General features: G+C 38.4%; 1 protein-coding gene across 24 annotated transcripts in view; it reads right to left on the bottom strand.

The window, feature by feature from the left end:
• Positions 1 to 26,333, bottom strand: part of DST (dystonin) — a 312,504-nt gene that overhangs the window by 89,572 nt on the left and 196,599 nt on the right. For 16 of the 24 annotated variants that reach the window (XM_074581579.1, XM_074581580.1, XM_074581578.1 and 13 more), the window contains 16 exons: positions 20,645 to 26,257; positions 19,287 to 19,433; positions 18,904 to 19,119; positions 18,571 to 18,717; positions 17,322 to 17,555; positions 15,753 to 15,905; positions 13,396 to 13,629; positions 12,835 to 13,116; positions 10,247 to 10,792; positions 7,603 to 7,779; positions 4,840 to 4,963; positions 2,664 to 2,872; positions 2,081 to 2,398; positions 1,747 to 1,913; positions 1,001 to 1,157; positions 633 to 759 (listed from right to left, as the gene is read on the bottom strand). In XM_074581579.1, coding sequence (XP_074437680.1) covers positions 633 to 759; positions 1,001 to 1,157; positions 1,747 to 1,913; positions 2,081 to 2,398; positions 2,664 to 2,872; positions 4,840 to 4,963; positions 7,603 to 7,779; positions 10,247 to 10,792; positions 12,835 to 13,116; positions 13,396 to 13,629; positions 15,753 to 15,905; positions 17,322 to 17,555; positions 18,571 to 18,717; positions 18,904 to 19,119; positions 19,287 to 19,433; positions 20,645 to 26,257 — 8,851 coding nt within the window. The remainder of the gene's footprint in view (positions 1 to 632; positions 760 to 1,000; positions 1,158 to 1,746; positions 1,914 to 2,080; positions 2,399 to 2,663; positions 2,873 to 4,839; positions 4,964 to 7,602; positions 7,780 to 10,246; positions 10,793 to 12,834; positions 13,117 to 13,395; positions 13,630 to 15,752; positions 15,906 to 17,321; positions 17,556 to 18,570; positions 18,718 to 18,903; positions 19,120 to 19,286; positions 19,434 to 20,644; positions 26,258 to 26,333) is intronic. The other 8 variants (XM_074581567.1, XM_074581564.1, XM_074581566.1 and 5 more) reach the window with 1 other exon arrangement.

Genomic DNA, 26,333 nt, shown 5'->3' with positions numbered 1-26,333 from the left:
CAACTAAAATACTGACTAGGATTAATCATGCTATCATATTGGGATGATAATGTTCACCTAGGCTCAATTTTTAGATAAACCATGCCCTTATCTAACAAAAACTCTATGACTCTAAAAATCTTTATGTGTTTGTTTGGGATCACACAAAATAGCCTTGTGGCTGCGAAAGAGGTCTCTCTGTGACAGCAAAGGTGTGCAGGTACAACATGGTTTGCAAAAGAAGGGTTTGTATTTGTCCTACTTCCAGACTTGGTGGATATGTGAAGCACTGAACATGGATCAGAATAAGTCAGTTTGTCATTGTCAGAACTTTTCTGGGATGAGGTGAAGGCAACTGATGCTGTCCATTTTGTTCATTATCGGGGAATTACATACTGAAGTAACAGCTTTAGGACCTGTTAATCATTTACATGAAAGTGCTTTTATGATATTTTGGCAGTGTAAAGCAATCAGGATGTGTACTGAATTACTACAGCAGTTAGTTTAAATGACAGTCACAGGAACAGACATGGCTAACCAACTTCTCACAAGACATAATATTCAGAAAGCTAATCCAAGGGTGAAATATTTTAGTTTTAAAAGTTTTAAAAACTCCTGAAATGTCAGGCTCACCTGATTATACAAATGCATACCTGATTTTGCAACTGCTCTCACTTTCGCAGGAGAAGTCACAGCGGTAATTAGATTACACAGCAATGTTCCTCTGCTATTCATTTTCTGCAGTTCAGGTGCTTTTAATGTCCATTCATCTTTTAAATTCTGGTTAAGAAAAACAGTAATTTATTCATTACAAAACTGGTATCAGACTGAAAAGATTTAGTGTAGAGAAAGGAATAGCCTTGCTACTTGGGAATCCCCTGCAGTATATCCAAACATGCTCAGAAAATAGGAGTGAAAATGCAGACTGTGACTGCTTACCCCTTAAGTCTGTACTTTTATGTTACTAATAGATACCCTATTTCCTTTGGCAGTGTTTCATTTCTCATCTACAATGTCTTACCAATGTATCCTCCAAAGGTTTCTTTAACTCCTCTGTATTCAGAGAGGGTTGCGCTGCTGGAATTCGTTCTGTTGTCTCTTTTATCCATTTCTTTAATGATTCTACAAGGAGCTCAAAAGCATCCATTTGTTTCTGACAAGATGATACATCCTCTTCTCTAGACAAGTAAAGACAACAAAAGAAACTGAGTACTGAATGTCAGTATTCCTTCTGATAATTAAACCAACAGATAGTATCAATTTGGTATTGCTATTCCTAAATTCAAAGAGTCACAAAAACTAATATTATGGATATGAGCAGAATGTGGAAAATTTACTCTTGCTTTACAGGTAATTTATATGGAAGCTGTAATAATTTCTCCAGTTTTCCTTTGCAGCCTGATTCCACACAGTTCTCTAAAGCAATTTGCAAAAGCAGCAATTTATATTCTATCAGAGAAGGGGAGAAGTATGGTTTTCTTAGAACTAACAAGACTCCTGTGAATGTCACAAAATTTGAAGAGTTACTTGTCTTTACAGGCAACATTATAGCTCTTGAACCGGAGAAACTTAACTACAGAGGCATCAGACTAACTGCAGAGGCATTTCCAAATAGAATCTCTTTTTTTTTTTTTTTTTTTAATAAAAAAACCACTCTCTGCAGTGGTTAACTGCAATCCCTTGAGATTGCATGCAAGAAGATAATAATCACCATAACATTTACACTGTTATTAGCCAAGGGGGAAGCACTTTTATTGTTCAACTTACTTTTCCTTTACAGTCTCCTCTACCTCTCTGAATTTCTTTGACAAAGCATTTACTTTTTCTAATACCAATGCTTTATCTCCAGGAAGAGCATGGAATGAAAGTTCTTCAAGAAGCTGCTGCAAAACTTCCAGATCCTTCTTATGTTGTGCCAATTCTACACTAGCTTCCTGCAAAACAGCATTACATTCTTCACATTAAATTTTACAATCACTTGTTCAAAATTAAATTCTTGATTTTAGTTAACCAACCAAAGTTGGGAAACAAGCATGCCTTACTGTTCCATCTCTTAGATGAGTTAGACTAGAAATGCACAATTTATACAAATATACAGTACCTGCACGTATTGGGACACTTCACTAACATCCTTTCTTGGTGCCTCCGTCTCACTGAGTGCCTGGTTTTTCTCATCTAGAAATGACTGAAGTTTTTCTGACAGACCTTCAAATAACTCCACTTTAGTCTTCAACTCCTCCATTTTAATAAGCTTCTCTTTATGCTTGTTACTTGCTTCAGAAAACCGTGCTGCAAGTTGGCTCATTTTAGCTTGCAGTGTGGATGCAGTGGATGGATCTGCTGTTTCCGTGAACTTCTTCACTTTTTCATTCATAGTGTTTATACTGCTTTGGCGACCTGCAATGTCTTGTTCAAGCACCTGAAACAAGCAAGAACTAATTTGTATTGCTTATAACTAAATTTTAAGAAGTGAAACTGGTCCAAACAACAAATCAGTACAGTTAGGCCATCAGTATAGATATATCTTCTTCAGCTACAAAAATCCTTATGAGCAATTTCACTTCGTGCAACAGTCCTCTTTAAAGTATTTTCAATCCATTAAAGGTGTCAAACTAAGATTTTAATTCTTTCTTGAAATCTGGATTATCAAACAAATATTTCTTCTTTCGGAGAATGCTACTTACAATGCTTTTACTAATAATATCCTGAATAGCAGCAGAATTCAAAGGCACTTGATCTTGTTCTTCAAGGCTCTTTTCAACTCCTTCCATCCAATCCAGCATTTCATCCAAACCATCCTGCACGCTTAGGGATCGTGTCAGAGTTATTTGGAGCTTCTCATTCCTTTCATTCACAGACTTGGATAAATTGTCATACCTCTCCACAATATCATCTGATAAAGATAAAATACGTTTCAATTTTTTCCTTCAGCCAAACTAAGCTTTTAACTCATTTTACCAGTTCTCACCAGGTAAGTGCGAGTCAAAAATTGCCTACATCAGAACAAAGCAAGACCATCAGCTTTATTCAGTAAAAACACACAAGCAAAGATAAAAATCTTCAAATATAGCCAAGAAGACCACAGGACAAGGGAGTGACTTACAGCTGTGCTCCCCAGCTTTTAGAAGCTGGTTCCCATGCAGCTCTAGCTTATGACAGCTGTTGACTGTTCCCAAGAAATAAAATAGCAGAGCATTAGGACAGCTCTTCTATAATTATGTCTCTTATGTTATTGTTAGAGCTGAAAGGTTCTTCCAGATGGTTCTTCATTAGACCTTTAACACTTTCTGGATAAGACCCTGGAAGTTACAAGTTTCATGTACCTCCCATGGAGTTTCATCACCAACTCCAAAGTGGCAACTCCACAGTTGTTCTATTTTGTTGCTCTGCAAGTTACTTAAGGGATTCCAGTAAGAGTCAGTTGTGTGATACACACAGAGACTCTGCAAACTTCACACAGTGGTGAATGTCATGCTGTGCTACTTCTCACAACTGATAGGAAAAGAGTATTAAGTACAGGTGGTAAGGTTTTGGTAGTGGCAAGGTTTCTGGCCTCTGTGAGAAGAGGCCAGGGGTTGCCCCATGGAAGACAAAGACAGTTCCAGCCAGCTCCAACTGATCCACCACAGGCACAGCTGAGCCACTCAGCCAAGCTGGCAGTGCCTCTGGGAAAATGTATTTAAGAAAGGGGAAAAGTGCTGCCTGGGACTAGAAGTGAGGGAAAAGAAAGTGTGAAAAACAGCCCTGCAAACATCACGGTCAGACAAGAAAGAGGAGGAAGAGGTGCTACAGCGATTGAAGCATAGCTTCCCCTGAAGCCTGTGGAGGGCCATGCTGGAGCAGATAACCACACTGCAGCACATGGAGGACCCCACACTGGAGGAGGTGGACATTTCCTGAAGGAAACGCCTGTAGAGAGCCCACACTGGAGCAAGATTATTCTGAAAGATTTCAGCCCATGGAAAGGACCCACACTGGAGCAGGGAAAAGTGTGAGGAGGAAGCAACTGCAGAGACAAGCTGTTATGGACTGACCACAACCACCCATTACCCATCCACCCTGCGCTGTTTGGCAGGGAGGAGGTGCGAGTAGTTGGGAAGGAAGGAGTGATGGTGAGCCTGGAAAAAAGAGCAAGGTGGGAGGAAGATGCTGCTTTAATTTGTCTTTGTTTTTCTCTATCAAAACTTATTTTATTTGGCAATAAGTGAAATTTAATTTTTCCCCAAGTCAAGCCTGTTTTGCCCATGACAGGAACTGGTAAGTGTATCTCCCAGTCTTTATCTCGGCCCATGGGCTTTTCCATCTTATTTTCTACCCTCATCCTGTTGGGCGAGAGGAGAGAGAGAGCAGCTACGTGGGCATCTGGCAGCTAGACCTTTAACACTTTCCGGATGTAAAGGTCAACCCATCGCAGACAGTTTCTTGAAGTCAGAAGGAAATAATTCCTTGGCTAAGCAAACTTCAAATAATTGCTTGGAAACAGACAGTTGGAACCATGTTCCTTGAACCTAAACGTGCTCCTCCCTACTGGAGAATTTATGATCCTCAGCAAATCACTAACTGTTTGGCATGCCCATCTGTAACATGGGAATTAAACATAATCCCCATTCCTGGGAAAAAAAAAAAAAGAAAAGAAAAAAAAGTCAAAAATAAACTGACAGCTTCTAAGTGAAAAGCATATGGATCAATGTAGGAGACACACCAACAATGAAGTTACTGTGTTGTCATAGCTTATGATTCAACAAAACATGGACTTCAACAGTGACACAAGAATGTGGAAACTCTGTATTTTATCTCTTCCACTACCTGCATGCAGACACAAGTGATAAAAAGAGTTATTAAGAAAAGTAAACATTTTACCCAGTGTTTTCTGAATCTCATCTTTGTCTGGTGTCAACTCTCCCCTTGTATCCAATAACACTTCAGCAGCTTTTTTCAGTTTTTCTACAGCAATTTGGTGGTTAGACACTTGTCCCTGAAGAACCTGTAAAATTCCACAGTTATCAGTTATGCTTTTCAATACAGCTAACAGTTACACATGCAAGGCTTGAGATAGGCCATACAACCTAAACTTAGCGCTGGCAATAAACTAAATTTGTGACTGCTCCTTAAGAAAAGTCTTCACCAGTGGCTATGGCCACTGTTGACCTTCTGGACCATGTTTTAGTTTATTCACCATCTTTTTTATCTTGTGTTTTACAACACTTTTCTGACTCAACTGTTTTCTTGCATGTAACTTCAAAATGTGTTTTTTAATTATCTGTTTTTAAAAAAACACTTGTACAGACTCATATACTATCCAAAAGAAAAATAAACATATTTTTCAACTCGGCATCAGAGAACAATTCAGGGGGAAAAACATACAGTCATCACCAGCAGTTACATATTCACCATCAGTTGTATTGACAAAGGATCCGGCTGATATCGTAGCATAAACAGGAATAGCTTGGAACAAGATGATCGCCTTCACAGTTTAGGAACCTCCTGGAGCCAGTGCCACTGAGTTTTGCCTAGGTTTGTCCATTTAACCAAGGAACAGAGGTTTAGAGACTAGCCCAGCCATGACTCGCTCCAGAGTCAACAGAGAAAGACAGGAAGGCTGGACCAACTTCTGAAAGTGGCTTTCTGTCTCTAGCGTATAAAAGTACTTTAGAGTGAGTAGTTTTTAAATTATTTCAGGCCTCTGTGCTAGTGTATATAATGTATATAGTGTATCTTTGTCTTGATTCACTTGAACTTTACACAAGTCCAAAATGAAGGGAATTCTAATTTATTTTTTGATCACACAAACTCAATGAACATATGACTGAAATGGTAATCCTGTCTGCCCTGCCAGGACAAAGAAGTCATGTCGGCATTCAGCACCAGTGTCCCGAGCACAACAGTATGCCAGAACACAGGATGTCTTGCTGACCCACTTGGCACAATAAAACTCAGATAGACCTGAAGAGGAATTTTCCTTACACTAGAGAAATATACTGTACTTGTGGAAAAAACCCACGGAAAACAACAAAGACATATAAAAACCCTTATACACTGACAGAAAGCAACCAAGCTGATGCCAGAGGCATTGAAGAATATTCTGAAGAACAATTAATCCCCATAAAAAGATTAGACCCCACCATGCTGCCAAAGTCTGTGTCTAGCTGGATTATCAGCTGCATGTGTTGGCTACAAGGGACAGCTTTAACTTGCAACACCTGACTTCTTCAGAAATACTCTTTGTTTTGCTTTCATTAATTGGCTTGCTTTCTTCAGCCTCCTGTTTTTTCTCTTCCTTTGAATCTTTTGACACTTTGTACCCTCTCCCTTCTTCCCAGCTCATATTCATTGAGTGCTCTTTTGTGTGGCAAGTAATCCATGTAGGCGTTTCATAAAAGAACCCCAGCACTGCCTCCTTTTGTATTACCTGCATGAAAATTGGCATTATACAGGATATAATTCGTTTTGGCATAGGGAATAAAAAGTTTAAATGAAGCTTCAAATTGTAATTGGTGTTATTCCTATTTTTCTAGTACTTGGAAGCACGAATGTACCTAAATTGTTCCACTGTTAGGAGTTCAAAATTTACACTTTTAACTTTGTTGTCTTACAACATCACTGTGATTTGTCTCCTCTGATGCATCATGCACTGAGGTGTTGGGCAATTCCAGTGGCAGATTTGAAAGATACCATGCAGTAAAGGTACTACTGCTCACGCTGATGTAAGGGAAATGGTTAGAGCATGCACTTTCCAAGAGCCATTGTCTACCATTTGTCAATAGCAAACATATCAGACCTGCATGGATACTCCACACAGCACAGACAGAGGAGCCAGGAAAGCCTTGCTCATTGAAAAGTAAGTAATCTTGCATTTTAATTACAGTATAGATAATTGAACGTGTTTATGAAAATGTAAGTCAGCTCAAAGACTACAGACTGTATGAAACTTTATATAACTCACCTTTTACCTAGGTTCCTAAAGCCTTCTGTAAACCTACATTTTATGCAATTAACCGGAGTTTTACCTTCACAAGCTCCATCACTAACCTGTCATGCTTCTACTAGGATTTACATAAAGTTGTGGGTTACTCCCTCAGTGTGGAAAAAAACAAAACAAAACAAAAAACCACCAAAATACCATTTTTTCTGTGCAATGCAGATTATGTTATATTCACTCTCTGCAGGGCATATAGTACTGGACACAACAGAAGCAGGCAAACGGACTGGTCGCATCGCACTGCTTATCCAGTATGAGCCCCTTCCTAATGCAGTAACACACAGCAACGTCTTCTTTATCAGGAACTCAGTCCCAAGCCCTGCTCTGATAGCAAACTGGAGTCACTATATTCTTTCTAAGTTCAAAAGCTTCCCAGATTTCACCCTATCATTTGCTAAATGATATGAAACACATCCTGCTTTCACCACTGCTAATGGCATCTTGGTTCCCCGTTTTTTTTCACCTTAGTGCTTTTCAGGTAACACTCTGGACAGCTGAATCTCAGAACTATAAAAGTTGAATGCTCACATGCAAGGCAAGAATTTGGCCTGCAGCCACCTGGATTATATTAGATTATCCTGTTTTCCACACAGAAAGCAGTTACTTTTAGGACAAAAGTACTTCTGCTTTTTAAAGCTTTTCACCTTTGTTTCTTCTAGTTGTCTTTGGAGATTTTTGGGATCTGCTGCAATTGGCTCTGATAGTTGTTTGTTCACAGCTATTTCAGAGGCCTGGAGACCTGACAGAAGTCCAGATGAGGCATCTTCATAATGCTGGTATTTATCCACCAGGTCTTTAAGGTTATTTCCAAGGATGCTACACTAAAAGAGTAGAAAGCAAACAAGCAAATACCGAGGCATTAGACTGGGTGCTGCATTTCATACCAATCTCAAGGTTATACTTTCCTTCCTGAAATACTGCATGATTTTTTTCCTGTCATCGTTCCACTGCCTAACTGATTTCGGAACTGAGGCCCAACAGCTGGCCAGGCTACGCAGGTCTTCCCAGTTTGTGCTCCTCAAGTGGGATTTAGGAGCAATTCACTGATGCAGTTGAGAAACTGGAATCTGACCCATTATACTAGAATAGGAAAAGCTTCAGGAATAATTTTTGATCCATCAGCATAACGATTCTTTATCAGCACTCTGGCACCAAAAATGTAGCCAGTGGAAGCTAGAAATTTTCAAAAAAATTAGAAGATACATGTATGTTCATTAACATACAGACAGCAGAGCACTGCTTGCATAAATACCTTATCCAAAGTGATATGGCTCAGTATTGCACATATGCTTTGTTTCGGTCACTTAAGAATGTCATCTGACCAAGATCTTATTAGTCCTATATGTTAACACACCCCAAAATGTATACAGTGAAATTGTCACATAAAAAGCTCAGTGGAACTCTTTCAGACTTTCTGGAGATAGTTTCATAAGAAAAATCTTATTATATCATCATAATATTTATAAACAGTTACTTTAAATATTTATCTTCTGAACCTTCTATACACTGTCTTTAATTTACATTTGTATTTACATTGTAATACATTTGCACTGTATTTACATTTGGTACTTGGTCTCCATCTGGTGGGCAAACACAGAATGCACTCATTTACATAACCAGTTAACTAAGAACTGTCTTTAAGATTCCTTCAACATATAAGCCTATAAACTCATACATTTGTGTGTGAATATATATAAAGAAACAATAAAAGCAATATAAATATTTATGAAAAGCAGGAAGTTTTACAAAAGGCAAAAAGGTTACTACAAAACCATTTACAGCTTGGAAGATCTCACAAACTGTGGAAGATCCCAATTTTTAGAAGTCTGTCCTTCAAGACTCAATTTAATAAGAAAAGTCTACTTTGTGTTGGGTTTGCTCTGCATATTTATGGTCAAATATTTAAAGCATGTCTATTGTGCCTGTGCTAAATGTATATATGGAAAGGCTAGAATTTGTCAAGTTGACAAATCTGAGATCACAAATCAAGCTGCTGGCATAGGATTTTTATGTGCATAAAAAAATGCACATAAATGCTCTGAAAATTTTGCGATGAAATCTTTACATTCACACTCAAACTAATCCTGTAAATCCACTGGGGGAAATTTAACACGTTAATACAAGCTTTTAGCTTCACTGTTGATATAAGTTCAGTAGGAAAATGAAAATGAGCTTCTGTAAATGGAGAGTCTTCTTCATCAACCGTTCCAGAGAAGAGGGTTTACAACGGTTTTGTAATCAAGCAATCAAATCCATGTCTTTTAGAATTTACATTTCTGAGCAAGAAAACATTAAAGAGATGAAAATTCCCAGACAAAGATGGCAACTGCTGTAGACCAACACTGTACCAGCGGACACTGAGTCTCCACTACAGAGTCTGAACCTATGATCTTAGAAAATTATGGAATGTCACAGTCGAAGGATACTGACCTTTTAGGAGACAGTTCAATTAATAACCATCTCTAAAGTTTACAATTCCAGAATATTATCAATATTGAATAGCACTTGGTTATTTTTTTGAAGACAACTAGACAGTTGGCATGTGAAACCAGTTGGCGATGTCTGTCTTATTCTACCAGACAGATTCCATATGTGAACCTGGCACAGAGAGCTGGATTATCTTCCCTCTTCAAGGTACGTGGAGGATTTTGCACTGCTAGTTTCCCCTTAGTTAGAGACTACTCTCAGATTGTTAAGGATAAAATGTTTATTTGGCAGAGTAGTGGAAAAGAATTGTTATCCTCAAATCAGTATGTTCTTGCAGGCCTAGTGCTGACAACAAAGGTCACCTTGGGAGAAACTATTTCCAGATACAAATCAAATTGACATGTTGAGTGTTAATCTTGGCATAGTCTCTCTCTCTTTCTATACTCATTTTATTAGTAGGAAGCCAAGCAAATAAGCAGTTGTGGGAAATATCCCAAGGAACAAAGAAATGTCATCCATCTAGTAGTAGTACCATTTCTTTCCACCCCAAAATGTTACTGAAGCATCATGTGCTGTCATAAACTCAAACAGTCTGTTTAAGACTGGAAAGAACAATGTGGAAATCTGGTCTGATTTCTCCCTTATAACACAAGGTAGAAAATTTCATCCATTCAGACCTTAAATAGTCTGGCACTTGACTAAAGCAGATCTTCCAGAAAAGCATCCCGTTCTGTTATTTAACTTTAAGAAACAAAGAATTTACAAGTTCCCACAGTGTTTGTTTCATCAGCTAGCCCCTTTTCATACAAACTGCCAAATCAATTACAGTAGTCTTTCCTATTCAGTATAAATAAAACTTACCTTAGTATAGAGAGATTTGAAACGATCTGAAGCACTATCCAGTTTATTTTGCACTTCAGTATATGTCGCCGAAGTATCGATACCATCTTTGTCAACCTTCACACCATCTCTTTTGCTACATGACCTTGCAGCATCTAAAACTCTTTGTCCAGAGATTGTAATATACCGTAAATCACCTTTGTGAGATATAACATCTTCTGAAAAACTCTTCTGCCTTTTCAGTTTGACCATAATACCACTGAAGTCAGAAGCCCCTGCTTCCAAATTGTCAAGTTCTTGTTCTGCCTGCTGCAGCCAGGTTTCAAATTCACTATAGTCTGCATCAAATTTTTCAAGTTCTTCTCTTAGAGAATGAGTCAACTTCATTTTCCGTTCTGATTCAGCTAAAGCAGTCTCGTACTGAGCCTTCAGCTCCTTCATGTTCCTTTGCATCTTGTCTTTTTCTTCAGGGGAAAGGTAGTGGCCTTGTTTCTCAAGCAGTGCCTGAGCAGACTGAGTTGCTATTATGACAGCCTTCTGCTGTGAAATAATTTTCTCATGTTGAGCCTGCCAGAAAAAAAAAATAAAATTATCATCAGCACCTTCTTGGGTGGTTCCATTAGACCATTACTGTCTCGAAATCTCTGCCGAATTCTGTTTAGAAACAACAAGTAAAACAAAGTCCATGAAAACGATAAAAAGCTTTTCTAATTTTTGTAATACTTATTAAAAAACATTTTGTGAATAATTTAGGTGAAAGCATGACTCCTAGTCATCATATTTCTGTGCACTTTCAAAAATTTTACAAAACATCCAATGGTAATTTTAGCCAGATATACAGGCCACAACCAAATGGAAGTCTTCAAATATCACTAGAAGGCTGAAACACTAGGAGATATATATCACACAAACACTCCCCTGTACTTCCAAAAGACAACTCTGTATAGTAAAGCTAGACATTATCAATCTCTTTACATTTTTTACTAAAAATTATCTGATTACTTAACACTTAGCGTAGTGTACTTAGTGTAATCAAAATTTTCCTAATTCCTTGTCTCAAAATAGGATTTATCAAATAAAGCATTCAAAGGTAGGTAACTTTCCAAATCAAAACTGTTCCATTTCCTTTTACATATACTGTAGCTACCATTTCAGACAAACAGACCAAAAGGAGTGAAAGCATCAAACATTACAAAGAATACAGATACTTTCTTCTTATATTGAATGAACAAACATTATTATCTATTTTTTTAAATTTCATTTTTCAGTTTCAAGAGCAGTGATTCTTATCAAATATACTTGGTCATAAAACAGGTCCATTTGACTTTAGAAACTGAGACACAATCTACGAATGTAAATTGTTTCAATCTCATAAAAAAACAGTAAGTCATAGGATCCAGAACTGCCAAATAAAAACCATATTTCAAATACATTCTTTCAAAAAATATCCATTCTTGAAGGTCTTCTATTTCCAGGAAAATAGCTACATAAAACAGACTGGTATGCTTTTCTTCCATGAGTACAGTGGGCAATTACCCTGTAGACATTAGGTGCAGAAAAGAACTGTCAAAGATGGGGAAGTAAAAAACAACTCATTTAATTTTACCAGAATCACAGAACGGTAGGGGTCGGAAGGGACCTCTGGGGATCACCTAGTCCAACCCCCTGCCAGAGCAGGGTCACCTAGAGCAGGTTGCACAGGAACGCGTCCAGGCGGGTTTTGAATGTCTCCAGAGACGGAGACTCCACCACCTCTCTGGGCAGCCTGTGCCAGGGCTCTGCCACCCTCAAAGTAAAGAAGTTCCTCCTCATGCTTAGGTGGAACTTCCTATGCTCAAGTTTGTGCCTGTTACCTCTTGTCCGTTGGTTACGTTTCTTACGTTGTTTTTTTTTTAAAATAATAAAGGAAATGCAAAATAATATTAGCTATCAGCATAATCATTTTCATCTACATGTCCACCAAATGACACCTGAAGTTCTTGTTTGCTCAACTGTAAGTCAACGAGAGTCATAAAACTGATCTCTTATTATTTTAAATTATTCCAATTATCTAACCTGGAAAATCTATTTTTAAAATGCTATGCTGTGTTTTTATGTAACTCATCCTTCTGAAGCCTTCAAATAGTGCTTTGCCCATGTGTTAAAGTTACAGGGAAGGAAGACTGTAATTTCAGCAAACTGTTATTTGCAGCTACTGGTAATCAGTGTTCACAGGGAACTGCAGGGGGCTGAACCATTGGGCTACTACAAAGACTTTCGAAAAAGTAACATAGAGGGTATGAATTTATGTTGCTGCTTTTTGCATTTTATTTACCTGCATTAATTTATCACTATAAAAATTATGAATTAGACTCACCATCAGGATTCTTAACGTTTGCCTTGTAGAGTACGTCCTTTTTCTTATTTTGCAGGAAACAACCATAGTAACAGCGAAAAAGTGACAAATTCACAATACATTCTAACTACTGAAATTCCTACTACTGTGTATCACTAACTTCCTAGTGCCTGTTCCAAAGTCTATGACAGAAAGGATGAGACTGAATTCACTCGTTTTGAATACGGACTGAGATGCTTAGCACCTAAACATTGAATAAACCCAGTAACAGTACCTTGACTTTCTGATACTGCAGGTTCAGATTATCTTCTGTGCTTTTTACCAGTCCGTCCACCCCGGTTTCAACGCCTTGCTGAATTTCCAGCAGATTACCATTGACATCATCCTCCTCTCCTTCCAAAGACTTCACATCTCCCTCTTCAAAGTGTGTTCCATTCTGTTCTATCACCTGCTTAAATTTCCGGCCGTGCTCCGCTTCTTTATCCACATTTGACAACCAGTCCAAGAGGTTTTCTATTGTATTTTTACTTTCTTCCAGCTGTTCTATGGCTGCAACCTACAATGAAATTTCACAGTTTCAGTTTAGAAACCTTCTCCAGGCAGTACAAAATACTATATGCAAACATACCGTTTAAAATACATTAACCTTAAACATTTTTGATTGACATATACTTTGTTGTTTATTTTATAAAGAAAATAAACCAGCAGCTTATTAGTCACCCAAATGAAATATGATTTTAATTTCTCTGCAGTATATCAATAATAAGTTGCAAGACTAATCCTGTTAAGACACATAAAAAGTTTGAATGAAGGTATGAAATGGTTGCCTAAAAACCTTTTCTGTCTCCTGCTTAATTGCTGTTGTCATAGCTTTATCCAGTTCTTTTTTGGACTCTTCTGCCTTCTGGCTAAGGAGCAAACACTTTGTCTTAGCTTCATTCAGTTTCTGCTCAAGAATAGTCCTGTCTTCTTGTGACAACTTTTCTCCATTCTCTTTCAAGAAGGTTTCAGTATTTTTCACAATTTCTGCCAGTGTCTGGGCACTCATTCTCATGTCTTTTTGTATCTCCTTTTGAGAAAAAAGAAAGCAAATAGAAGTTATTCAGCAGATCTTTCCAATTAACTATTGGAACTCTCGCTGTTCTAGGGGTACGTACCACACTGGTCCTTTTTAAACTGGGAGAGTACACGATACATTACTAAATTGCAGGTAGGACTATTAAAAAAAATAAAGTCAATTCAACATTTGACAATGTTGCTACAACGCTGCTGCAGTTTAATCTGTCCTCTTTTTTAAAAATTGCAAGTCTGTTGGCTTCCACTCCTATTCAGACTGAGGCCACTTTTTTCCTTTGTTTAGCAGCTCTAGCATTGTATTTCCATGTAAACAGAAGAAAATATATCTTATTTTTTAAATATCAAGAGATAAAGTAAATCTGCTACGCTGTAGTTTGTATGGTGAGATTCCTGAAAAATTCCATTCCGTTACTACCCTAGCAGAAAGCTGTGGAAAATAAGGGGACTGAATAAAAGTCAGAGACTTGTAGTTGACTTTCTCAGGCAGGAGATTTCCCACGTTTCTTGGTTTTGTTCAGGCCAGAAATGCCATAAGAATATTTTCTTTAACTGTAATCAATCCCAATATTTCCATCTCCAAAGAATGTTTGTTTAAGTTCATTAAATTTCATAGAGGACAGATGTCTAGTTTTAGTTTATCCAAAGCAGTTTGCCTAGTCCTATGATAGAGTCAGATCAAAAAAATCTGCCTCCCAGTTATCTGAGGGGAGCTTTAATTATGACAATAATTATGCTGTGGAATACATTCATTCAGTTACTGAAATAATGAAGTTGTTGGGTTTTTTTATATGCAGTGTAACACTCTTGAAGCTGCAAGACAAAACATTTGATTCTCATTCTAGACTACATATTTTTCAGCAATTATAGAATATAGTTTGGCAGCTAAAACTGCAGCTTGTTTTAACACTTCAGCAAGTATGTTAGAAAGATTTTCCTGGGAACGCTATATTAAGACAAGATTCTCCTTCTCTGACAAAGATCTCTGTGCTCCCTTTCAAGAGCTCACTGAGGATGAAAGCTCTGACTTGACCTATAAGAGACTTTTTAAGCCCTCTTTTCCCTCCTGAAACACGCTTCTACAACGGTGTCTACAAGAAATCAGTCAGCAAATAACAAGTAGTCTGCTCGGCAGACACAAACAGCTGACAGAAAAAAGCCGAAGCACATACTGTATCAGTTCTTCACTCCCATGGGTACATTTAGGTTCCATTTAGGCCATAAATTCTTAAGACTGCTAAACAATATTAAGAGGTACCCCAGGGGTATCTCTATCTTTCCACTCACTATAAGGAAAACTTTGACAAACTAGATGAGTTACTTTGAAAATAAGTAAAAATCAATAAGGACAATAAGGACAAAATAAGTAAAAATCAATAAGTAAATCAATAAGGACATTTCTGCCTTTATAGATTACTAAGCCTGATTTGGAGCTCTACAGTATAGTAAACTACTACCAGGAGAAGGAGGAAGAAGAAGAGTACCAAGTCCTTTAACTATCATAAACTCCGTCAGTATCAGTCAGCACAGAGTAAAAGGTTAGAGATGACAGGATACGGCTGAAAAGCAAGGTCTCAATAGGAAAACAAGCCAACTGAAAGGACTGTTACATGAGGACACCAAAGAGCTTGCAAAGAACACTAGAAAAAAGAGAATTCAAACCAAGAGTGAGGCAACGGAAAGCCTCAGGCAAGAGAAAGCCTCGCAGCAAAATTCTTCAAAATACTGTGAACAGAAATAAGCACTCCCTGATACCAGTCAAAAAGCTGGTTAAATGATTTTAGCATAATCAACAAGTGTGATTTTATCGCATCCGACAGGAACAATCTTAAGCTCATATATAACAAATTTCATGCCTGCTCCAAGAATGCTTCTTGAAACGTCCAGTGTATACTCCCTATTCTAGTGCCTCCTAGCTTCAACATTTCTTTCCTCCCACTGGCACATAGTGGAGTGTATTCAGTTTAAATGCACACCATTAAGCTTTTACTTTTGGCAGGTCAAACAAATCTATTTCACTCTCCTCTCACATGACAGCCTTGTTATTCAACAAAAGAGTCCAGTCATTCCCCTCGGCACTCAGTCTTCTCTAACTTATCTGACTAGAACTGTGCATACCTCCTGTTTGGTCTGGTATTGTTCTAGCTCAGCCTTGCTGTCTACAATAACAAGAGACTCTTGCTGTCCGATGAGTCGATTTTCAGTCTGCGTAAGCAAATCACAGATTTCCTGCAGCTTCTCTTTGCATTCCTGCTGCCGTTCAGCCACATCCTGTATTAGAGCCAAATACAATCAAACAATAAAATACAAATGTCCTCAACTTCAGGAACTAACAGACACTCAAATAGTGTCAAAATACCTTTGAACATCAATATCGCAAAGCAATCATTTTAAAAGTATGCTGTAAACATGATAGCAGTGGTACAAAGAGCAAGATGAACATACAGAAGTTATGGATAAACCTCAAATATGTTGTAAGTAAGAGACCATGTTTGATGGAATTGCCCAATAGAAGTCTGGCCATGCACTTAGGTGAAAGATGAAATCTCCAAACAGCAGGAGTGAAAATCCAGCCTCTTAACCGCTTGGAACCTGTGATAAACACTATTAATTCTGAAAAAAGGACATAAAAACAGAGGTTAGTTGTGATTGCGAGTTAGCTCTTGTTGATATGCATAACATGTTACCTGAATAGAAAATGTTGACTTTTTAAGCAGTAGAAAAGAAAAAAACATGCAAGCTTGTTATTGTTACTAAGTCCTAGAAAAGTTATCTGTGCCGTTCCTTCACTCAATTTTATGTTTCTTTCACAAAGTATGGTGGAAACGAATGTTCTTAAAATGGCAAAATACTACCAAGTCTTCAGAATGCTAAAAACATCTTTCACGATGGATAAACTGGGGATTGAAGTCATGATTCTGAGTCTTAACAGTGCTTCTATGAGAGAAGAGAAGATGCAGTTACACTGCAGCATCTTATCAGCCTCCTTTGACTCTACAAAGGCTGTTTATGCTTGCCAACTGCAGCCATGCCAGCTGAAGAGGCAACTGCCCCAACTTGACTCACAGCTTTCCCAGTGCCCATGCCTAGAATTGCAAATATCTTAGCTGATTTACTCGTATGTTTGTCCCTCTAACTTGTCTCGGTCAAAACAAGCCATGCTAGCAATGATTTAAACAAATCTGGTTCTTTGACTCTAAAGACCTAGAAAAAAAGATCACATAAGCAGACAACCTGGCAAATCAGAGGAAAAGAAAGTCTGCAGCAGGACAGAAGTGATGGGCAATGCTGTGACAGTAAATTCATTGATCTTATACAGCTGCAGCCAGAAGAGTTCACTGCTTTATTTAATTACTGATATAGCTGCTAAACAAACAACACCTGTGAGAAACCTCAACTAAATTTCTCTCATTGCTAGAAAGAGCGGAGCTGGTCACCTCAGGCTGTACAGATCCCAATGCCGAAAACTGTGTCTGTCCATAATCTAATATCCTGTTTCTGTGACTGTACCAAGGAAAGACAAAAATGACAATTCACCAAACTTGATCAATACCATCTTTGTAGAACTGTGAATGTAGCTATAGTAAAACTGAGAAGATAGGCATACATTTAATACTGCATGCTGGTATTAAAATTCCTCATCCACAGACAAAAACACTCAGCACACATTTACAGAGAAAGGCAAACCTTCTGATCACCCAGCTCTTGTGCTGCCTGTAACTGAGTCTCTAAACTTTCCACCTGAGATGTCATTGCTTCCTGTACTTCCTGAAAAGATTTCTGGGTGGCATTTAAGAGCCTCAGCAGTTGTTTGCTCTGATTAGGAGAGAGATCTTGGGCGTGTTCAGAAATGAAAAACTGAACATCGAACGCAGTGGACTCCAGTTGCATTTTTTTACAGCCGAACTCCGCAGCACTGTTCTGTAAATGAAGAGAAGGAAATGACTAGCAATGAAGACAAATTCAGTACAAATAAAATACAAGTATCACCACTCTCTGTTCTTAGCTCCTGTTCCAAAGTGCTTTTGGGGAGACGGTTTAGCCACAGTAAATCAAAATTCTCTGTCAGAATCATTCTGACACATTCAGATACAACATTTGAATTTGTGCGTGGTTTGACACTGGGACATCCATGTCCAAGTAATAAATAAGATGACCGTGAACATCTGTATTTCTTTGCTTTCTCATGGATGTCTGAAAACTGACTGACCTTCAATTTTGGAAGATTTATGGCAGTTTAGGTTTAACATTTGCAGGCTCTAGGTCTGAAGACCCAGAAATGTTAAAACATTTACTTGAAAGCATTCCTATTCTTAACTCCACAGCGAGAAGCACGGTTTCCAGCAGTGTGGCAAATTCTGCCCATAGTTATACACTGTACAGCCACTATGACATTACCATGCATACTGGCACCCTATTAAAGCACAGTAAAATAATGTCATTTTTATCATTCATACATACAGAGCTGTAGGAACTTTACTAACAACTTGATCTGATGTGTTTTTCACGACTCATTTCATGGAGTGTGTAACGTTATGTCTCCCCATCTTCTGTTCTCAAATATAATTGATTTGGAAGGTAATTAAACGTCAGTAAAGATTATGGATCTTATGCATAAAGATCTAATTTTAATCCCTGAAATATCTGTATTATAAATTACGTTTCCAAAAAGGGTCAGCTTTATTGCAACAAATGTAAGCAGAACCAATAGCTTTCTTAATGAGCCAAACTCTATCAAAATTTTTTTCAAGATAAAAAGCAAATCAACAAGATTTTATTATTGGATTATCAAGTAGTTGTCTTCTTAAGTAATTAGTTCTAGCTGTCTGTTTAAGCGATAGTGGTTAATGAGCAGGTATATAAGACCTAGCTAATAACTCATAGTAAGTAGTAACATTTGTCAGAAGCACCACCACCTGCCATAAAGGATACTTACTTTAAGTATCTGTAAACTTTTCTTCATCTCTTCTACATCATTAGTATTTACTATGAAGTCATTCACGGTTTTACTGTTTTCTGTGATCCAGTCTGAAAATCTCTGCAATTTGCTTAAAAGTTGCTGGTGTAACTCTCCAAGTTTAGACTAGAAAGGGAAATTACGTATTTATTTATGCTCCTGGAGTCTAGTCACATCTTCTAGGACATTAAATAGAATCATATATGTATTTTTATATTAAGATAAAACAAAATAAAGCAAAACCAATCCCTCTTTTTAGCTGAATTATCTTGAAGAAAACCAAGATTAAAATGTACACTGATAAAAACATACCATTTCTGAGTCAACAGCACAGACTATTTGTTTTGCTCGTTTTGAAGATGTATCACAGACCACCAAAAATGGTTCCTGCAAACATTCATAGCTTATCTTCAACTCTTGAAGTTTCTCTTCAGGAACATCCCTATGACAAAACTTCAAAAACTCTTCTGTCAACTTCATGTCCTTTTTTAGGATAATTGCAAAGGTAGCCAGTCTTGATTCAAATGACTACAAAAAGAATATATATAAAATGCATTAAGTTACTAAGCAAGAAAGACATTTAAATATGAATTACTTTAATTATATTTGAAATCTCTCTTTTTTTTTTTATCTACGGGCTTTTCCTAGCAAACTGAAGTACACTGAAGTACGCGCATAAGGAACACTTTACTTACCTCTAGTTGTTCCAGTTCATCTTTTAGTATTTCCAGGTTGTTACTAATAGGCTGCTGGTTATCTAGGTGGCTCTTCATATCTTGAAGCACTGCCAAATGTCCTCGCATTTTCTCCGTTAACTTTAAACATTGCTGTACTCCATCAACCTGAAAAATGAGTTTTAACAATAAGAAAAAGTTTTCCAAACTGACAGACTTGAAAATAAGCAATGGAAGTCCTTGCTTAATCGTAATTTATTTTAAATTTTTCATTTAATTTTTCAACCATTTTTCCAGTTTAATTATTCTCTTCAGCTCTTGGAAGGATTCATGCAATTCCTTTAACACAGGACACACTGTAAGGGACAGACTGTAAATTCCCTGATGAGGGCAGAAGGCCCTCCAAGCCTTCAATGGAATGGCTCAAACACTTTCAAGGAAATAAATAATGCAGGCCTGGCCTTCAAAGAACTGATAAGGCTAACACTTCTGGCGCCTGAAAGTGTGGGAGAACTGTCTTGTGAAGACAGGGTAGTTCTGCCACTCATGTGGTGAGCTTGCTAGTTCTCAATTCTCAAGGCCATTGTGTCCGATGAGTGACCTTTGCTTCATTATCTGCAAAATGGATATGAAAGTGCACACCCCTGCATATGCTAATGGAGATTATAGAGATCATGCTAAACTTGTATGACTATGGCACTCATCTCTCCACCCAAATCATGCTACACGTCACCTGGGAGAAGGGAGAAACCTGAGACAAGGCTGTCCTCAGCAAGGGGGTGGACCGTGCTAATTCAGCAAACATAAAAGGGGAAAATAAGTGCCCCTAGGAGGAACGAAGAAGAAACAATAGAAGAAGATAGTGCCTGGGAAGATTCTTCCCAAGAAAGAAGACCGTGCCTGGGAAGATTTTTCCAAGAAAGAAGATTATGCCTGGGAAGATTCCCTGAAAAAGACGCTGGAACCAGGATCGGTGATCTCTTTATCTCTGTCTTTTTTCTTTGTCTTTTCCTTTCTCTATCCCTCAGTTTCTCTTTTCTCTTAGAATTGTTAAGTAACAGTTAGAGTTGTTAAGTAACGAGCTTAAGTACGACTTTAAGTACTGCTTGCCATAAGTTGTCCTGTACCTGTTGTTAAGTAACACAATGCATACCTCACCACTTGCCATAGTTTGTTATATACCTAACCAATTATCATGGACTTGTTAAGACCTATACTAACCATTTTGGGAAGCTAATAAATGCTTCTATATGGACCTTGAGATTTATCTCACCTTAGTCCACACCGTCGAGAATTCACGAATCTGAAGTCACTTACCCTCCCTCTTTACTGGGAGTGGGACGTGACACACATAGCACATACCAGCTGTTGTTACTTACCGTGCTAGTGGGGGTGTCTTCCAGGACTGCTTCTTCTCTTTTGAAAACTGGCTCAGTGAAGCCTTTGGACAGGCTGTCTGTCTTCCCATGCTCCTGGTCACTTTTCCAAGCAATGGCTGTGTCATCTACCAATGTCTTCTCTTCAGCAATTTCTGATCCAAACTCTGATTGTTCTGTTGAGAGAAGAGTACAAAGCCCATCTACTTTGCCTTTACCCTCACATTCTGTGGTGATACCAGCAACCTGTGAGCTCGTAAGCAAACCACTAATCAGCGCCTCTAACTTGCTTGTACTTTCATCTCCAGGCAAAATTTGAAAAATCTCCAGAAGTTCAGAAGCAGTAAGTTTTGGAACAGGAGCCTTCACATCTGTTTCACTCTTCCTTTCACCTGTATCGTCCATCTTTTGCTTGCAGGATTCTTGCTTCAGAATATCACAAAGAAGATCAGGACTTCTGCAATCAGGCCAAGGCAATGAAAGAGCATCCCTGTCCTTTGGTTCTGTACATGGGGTGGTAACCATTAACGCAGTTCTAACAGCATTGCTTATTTGCTTGAGATTTGGCCCACTAGGTGTGTCACTCCCAAGCTGGGTACTTCTAATCATTTTAAGTAAATTTTGCATTAAAACTTTGGTATCAGAGTAACTTAGGGGTTCACCCTCCTGTTTGCAGTAAACATGTCCCATTTTTAATTTCCTTTGTAATATATTCCTTAAGTCTTCCATTAGCGCGTCAGTCATTTCTGGCAATTGTGAAATACTTTCCTTTACTTGAAAATCTTCGCGGGGTCCTGCTTCCTTTTGTAATGACTCCATGGACATTTGTTTTTTGAAACCATTTCCAAGGGAAGAAGTCTCACTGGCCATAAAATTTTCTCCCTCTGTGTTTTTCAGCGTCTCATGTTCTTTGTGGGCACCATAATTCAAGTCAGCACCTGTGCTGCTCAGAATTGCAGAAGAAACATCGGTGGTATGGGTATGACTCCCAGAAGGTAGCACTTCACTCCCATGCCCTTTGGCATCCTCAGTACTTCCTAAAGCATCTGCTTTCATTGGGGAAAATTCGCTATCATTGCTGCTCTTGTTTTCTGAAAAGTCTTTAAGAACATTGTCAGTATTTTGACAGATACCTCTCCCTGTTTCTTCAGTTATGCTAATTTCCTTTGGTTGCGCTGTATCAGCTGGGGGAAAAGTGTTAAATACACTTGAATGCATTTCTTCTGTATTTAGTAGAAAATCCTTTTCATTCTGTTTATCTTTTCCCCCTTTTTCCCTGTCCTCAAAGCAACAGGATTCAGTTTTATCCAATTCTGAACGGCCGCCTTCTTTTGTATCTGTTATATATTGTTTTAAAGAAGCGGAAATGTTAAAATCTCTCTTAAATTCATCTGATTTTGCACTACCTCCAGTGTCAAGCAAAGTTTGATCAACATTTACTTGTTTAGTTGAAACAGGAGTTTCTCTATCAGCTTTAATTACTGATGCATCAAATATTTCCCCAAGGCTTTCCATCTGAATGGGACTTTTACTTAGCCCCATGATATCACACTCCTCCGTAATATTTACTCTATTTTTATTCTCTGTAAGAATCTCAAAACCTCTTCCTACTTGACCATCCTTCCTACTGGAGACTGGATGTACTTGGTCACTAAGTGAACTATCACCATCACCCACATAAGGCATATCCGCAAGGAATCTGTTGTCCATTTGGGATGAACTTTCCTTTAGTTGTTCCACACCAGCCATATCATTTAATACTTTTTCTTCTGCAAATACTGCTTCTCTCTGTCTTTGCCCATTATTTGAATGTAACACTGGCATGGTACTATTGCTTTTATTTGCACTATGAATAAAGCATTCTGAGAGAAGCAAATTTGTCTGAGAACTTTCATCATCGTCATCATCAGTAGCTTGCTTTGTAATTGGGAAGGCTGTTACACTAATGTCAGATGTCACAATATCATCAAGAAGCTGAGAACTTCGAACCTTAAGCTGTGTTTTATTATTTTCTTCACTCTTGCAGGACATCCATTTAGTGTCAAAGGTATTTTCAGACTGAATAGGCTCAGCAGTGTCTTCTGACATGTGTCTACTTCTGACAGAAGTCCCATATTTATCTTCTGTTTCCTGCTGTCTGTCTTCTTCTCTTGTGTATGTAAGACTAACACATCTTTCCTCAGAAACATCTGATGCAGATTCACATTTTCCTGGGGATTGTTCTCCATTTTCATGGTTAGACTGGGATTGCAAAGTATACCCTTTCTTGTGGCCTAAATAACAACAGTCATCAATATTCTGATTATTTTCATCGCTATTTTCTATGTCTCCTAAGGAAATTAACAGCTGGTCACCTTTGTTTATACATTGATGGTGGGAGTAAAAAATATCCATTTCATCGTCGCTGTCAGAATCAGTGTCAGAGTCATCATAACTATCATAATCCTCCTCATAATCTTCCTCCTCCTGTGTTCCATCAGATTCATCCTCATAGGAGTCACTTTCTGCTTTCATTTCATCTTCCTCAGTTCTGTCTCGTACTTCTGTTTCATACACCTTCCGTAAAGAACTAAGGCCTCCCTCCTTTTTTCCTTCACTCTCCAGAGTAACTAGTAATTTTTGCTCCTTCTCTCCAAAGCTCCCTGTTCTTTCCCTTTCCTCCTCAGGGATTCTTTCCATAGTTTCAGCACTTGCAGAAGCTATATGTACACTTTCAGGTGGACCTGTCAGATTTACATGGACGCTCTCTCCAACATTAGCTGCAAGTTCTTGAAAAGAGCTGGTTTCTTCTCTCAGGGTTATCAGACCACCTCTCTCCTCTAGAAAACCTAATGGAACTGATGTTCCAGACAATTCTGGCTCTGGTGTATTATCATCCCCCAGCTGCAAGGTATCAAAACCATCATCACCTTCAGGAGTGTCATAGGAATCACCATCATCATCAATTTGTGAAGTATCATAGACGTCACTGTCATCATCAACCTGAGGTGTTTCATAGGCATCATCATCATCATCATCAAACTGAGAGCTGTCACCCTTAGAGGCTACCTCACCACATTCATGCTGCAAGCAGTTACTTTCAAACTGTGGGATGCCATCACCCCATTCTACTGAAGAGTCAGAACTACTGTCACACGGCAGCAACTTGTCAAATGTAAGATTGCTTTCTTCTACTGTTAGCCTTTGTGCCGTGCTGTTACTGTCCCCCACAGGTGGTCTATCATGTGTAACAGTATCACCACCCAATGAAGGCCTGCAGTGTACATCTCCACTGTCTTCTAGACACAGTTTACTCTGCAAATCAGTACAATCCTCGAAGGATGGTCTGCCATGTATATAAAGATAGTCTTCTAGGGATAGCCTGTTGTGCACATCAGTGTAGTCCTGTAGAGGTTGATCACTATATCCATTATCTTCAAACTGTAGTGTGTCACCACACTGACTAACCAGTTCTTCTGGAAGTCTATATTCAAGATCTGTACTGATGGATGAATCAAGCCTTCTCTGAAAATCATCTTTCTTGCTGTTATCCAGTACCATTCTGCTGTTGTCAGCTTGCAATATGTGAGGCCTGTATTTTGTGCCCATTTCCAGCTCTCTCCAGGTTTCATTATCTGACAAATCATTCACACTCAAGGAATTTTGTAAGGTTTTATCATTCCTGTTTCCATTACCCAGACTGTCTGCCATATAAATCTCTTCTTTCTCTGCTTCCGAAATAAGATGTGGATTTGAGTAATTTAGAAGATATCCTTCAACGTTTCCCGAGTTTGCCTTCTGACTGTTATGCTTAGGCAGTTCTGTCCACTCAGAAACCTCTGGAAGACCTCTGACTGCATTTCTGTTCATGGAATTTTGAGTGCTACTTACTATATTTCTAAGTTCTGTGGGGTTAGTTAACAACATCTCCTGTGTATATTCTGATTGCTCAGTACCAATAGCATTGCAAACATCTGGTCTACACACACGGAGATCTTCTCCCTGTAAAGATATGTAATTCCCTGAATCTTCAAACTGATTTAATTTACTGTTATTAGAAGTATTCTCAGCACGTGAAAGATCACCCTGAACACTGCCTGTGACATTATTAAAAAGGAAATTGCCAGCTGACTTTAGGTTAATTTCTTTTGTGTTTATGTATTTGTTATTAAACTCCATTTCTGACACATCAGCATTGTATACAGCACCATCACCTTCCAGCAACATACTGATGGCTTCTTGGAGTTGTCCATCATATAATAGAAGTCTTCTTCCAGTGTTAGCATCCATATAACTATTCACCATCAGATAAGATATAAATAATTTCTTAGCTTGATCTAAGTTGTGACACACAGGGTCTTCTGTGCCAGAATCTTCATGTTCCTCCTCACAGTCATGGAATACAGATGGCACAAATTCATACATTGATAACCATTTTGCAGCATTTTTACAAGGGGACTCTAATTCTTCTACATTGGGCATTTTATCAGGTAAAGTCACATTGGTCAAAATAGATACAGTATTGATGTCTATTATCCCTGATTCTGCAGCCTTATCTAGACTGACTATTTCACAAGTTTCTGGAATGTAAAGTGCAGCTATTTTCTGTCTATCATTTAGTATTTTGAATGCCAGCTCATTTGTTATCATCTCTTGGTGCAAAGAAGTTGATATGGGGAATATTTCACCAGTGTGAGGCCAAATTAGTCCTACAAAGCCTCTCTGTGCTTCTAATACCAACAGCGCACTGGTAGATGATATCAAGTTGCATTGTACAGCTTCGTCAACAGTCAAGCGTTGTCCTGAATTTGGACAAAGGATTCCACCAGTTTGAACCTGATGCGTGAGGATCCCACAAGCAGTGTCCTGATCTATCATCCCTTGTCTCATGGCCTCTTCCACAGTCATTCGCTTCCCTGAGTCAGGGTCAATTATACCTCCAGACATTAACTGAGCACCCAGCAGCCTGAACATTGTTTCCCGATCGATGAGTCCTTCATGGGCTGCCCTCAAAACAGTTATCTTCCTTCCACATTTGAACGTGATTCTACCTTTTTCTTGTGGTTTCACAGGTAGGAGTCTTAACCCTGTTTCTTTATGTATTATGCTTCTACGAACCATCTGTTCAAGGGAAATCTTCTCAGCACAGCTGGGGTCTATGAGATCTTTACATGTGTCTTGTCTTTCCAGAAGCTTTGTGTATAATGTTGGAGAAATCAGGTTTCTCTGGAAAGCATTCTGCAAATTCAGGTTTTCTCCAGTAGATGGCAAAATCAAGTGCCCACTTGAAAGCTGATTCTCAAGAATTTTAATAGCCAAAGGTTCTGAAATTAGACCTTTTTCTAAAGCTGATACAACTGGAAGATTTGATAACGATGATTCTGAAATAAGCTTCCTTGCATTACTTAATTCCTGCAACTGCAACAGAGTCTGCTCATCAATTAAGGCATGAGCTTTCGCTTCTTCCAAATCATAACATATTCCTAATTCTGGAGAAATGATTCCAGAAAGGATCAGCTGATTCTCGAGCAATCTAATTCCGGTGTCATAGTCAATAAAACCTCTTAAAATAGACTGAAAGACTGAAAGGACTTCTCCAGTCGTTTGGTCAATGACACCAGCAATGACTTTATTCACCTAAAAAGGAATATAAAAGAAAAGCTATCACTATTTTCAGACTGTGTATTTTAAATATTCTTTTGATTTTGAATGC

Source organism: Larus michahellis, chromosome 3 (genome assembly GCF_964199755.1).
Source record: "Larus michahellis chromosome 3, bLarMic1.1, whole genome shotgun sequence".
Classification (NCBI taxonomy): Eukaryota; Metazoa; Chordata; class Aves; order Charadriiformes; family Laridae; genus Larus; species Larus michahellis.
The sequence above is the reverse complement of the archived record's forward strand: the minus strand, read 5'-3'. Positions and strand labels throughout refer to the sequence as shown.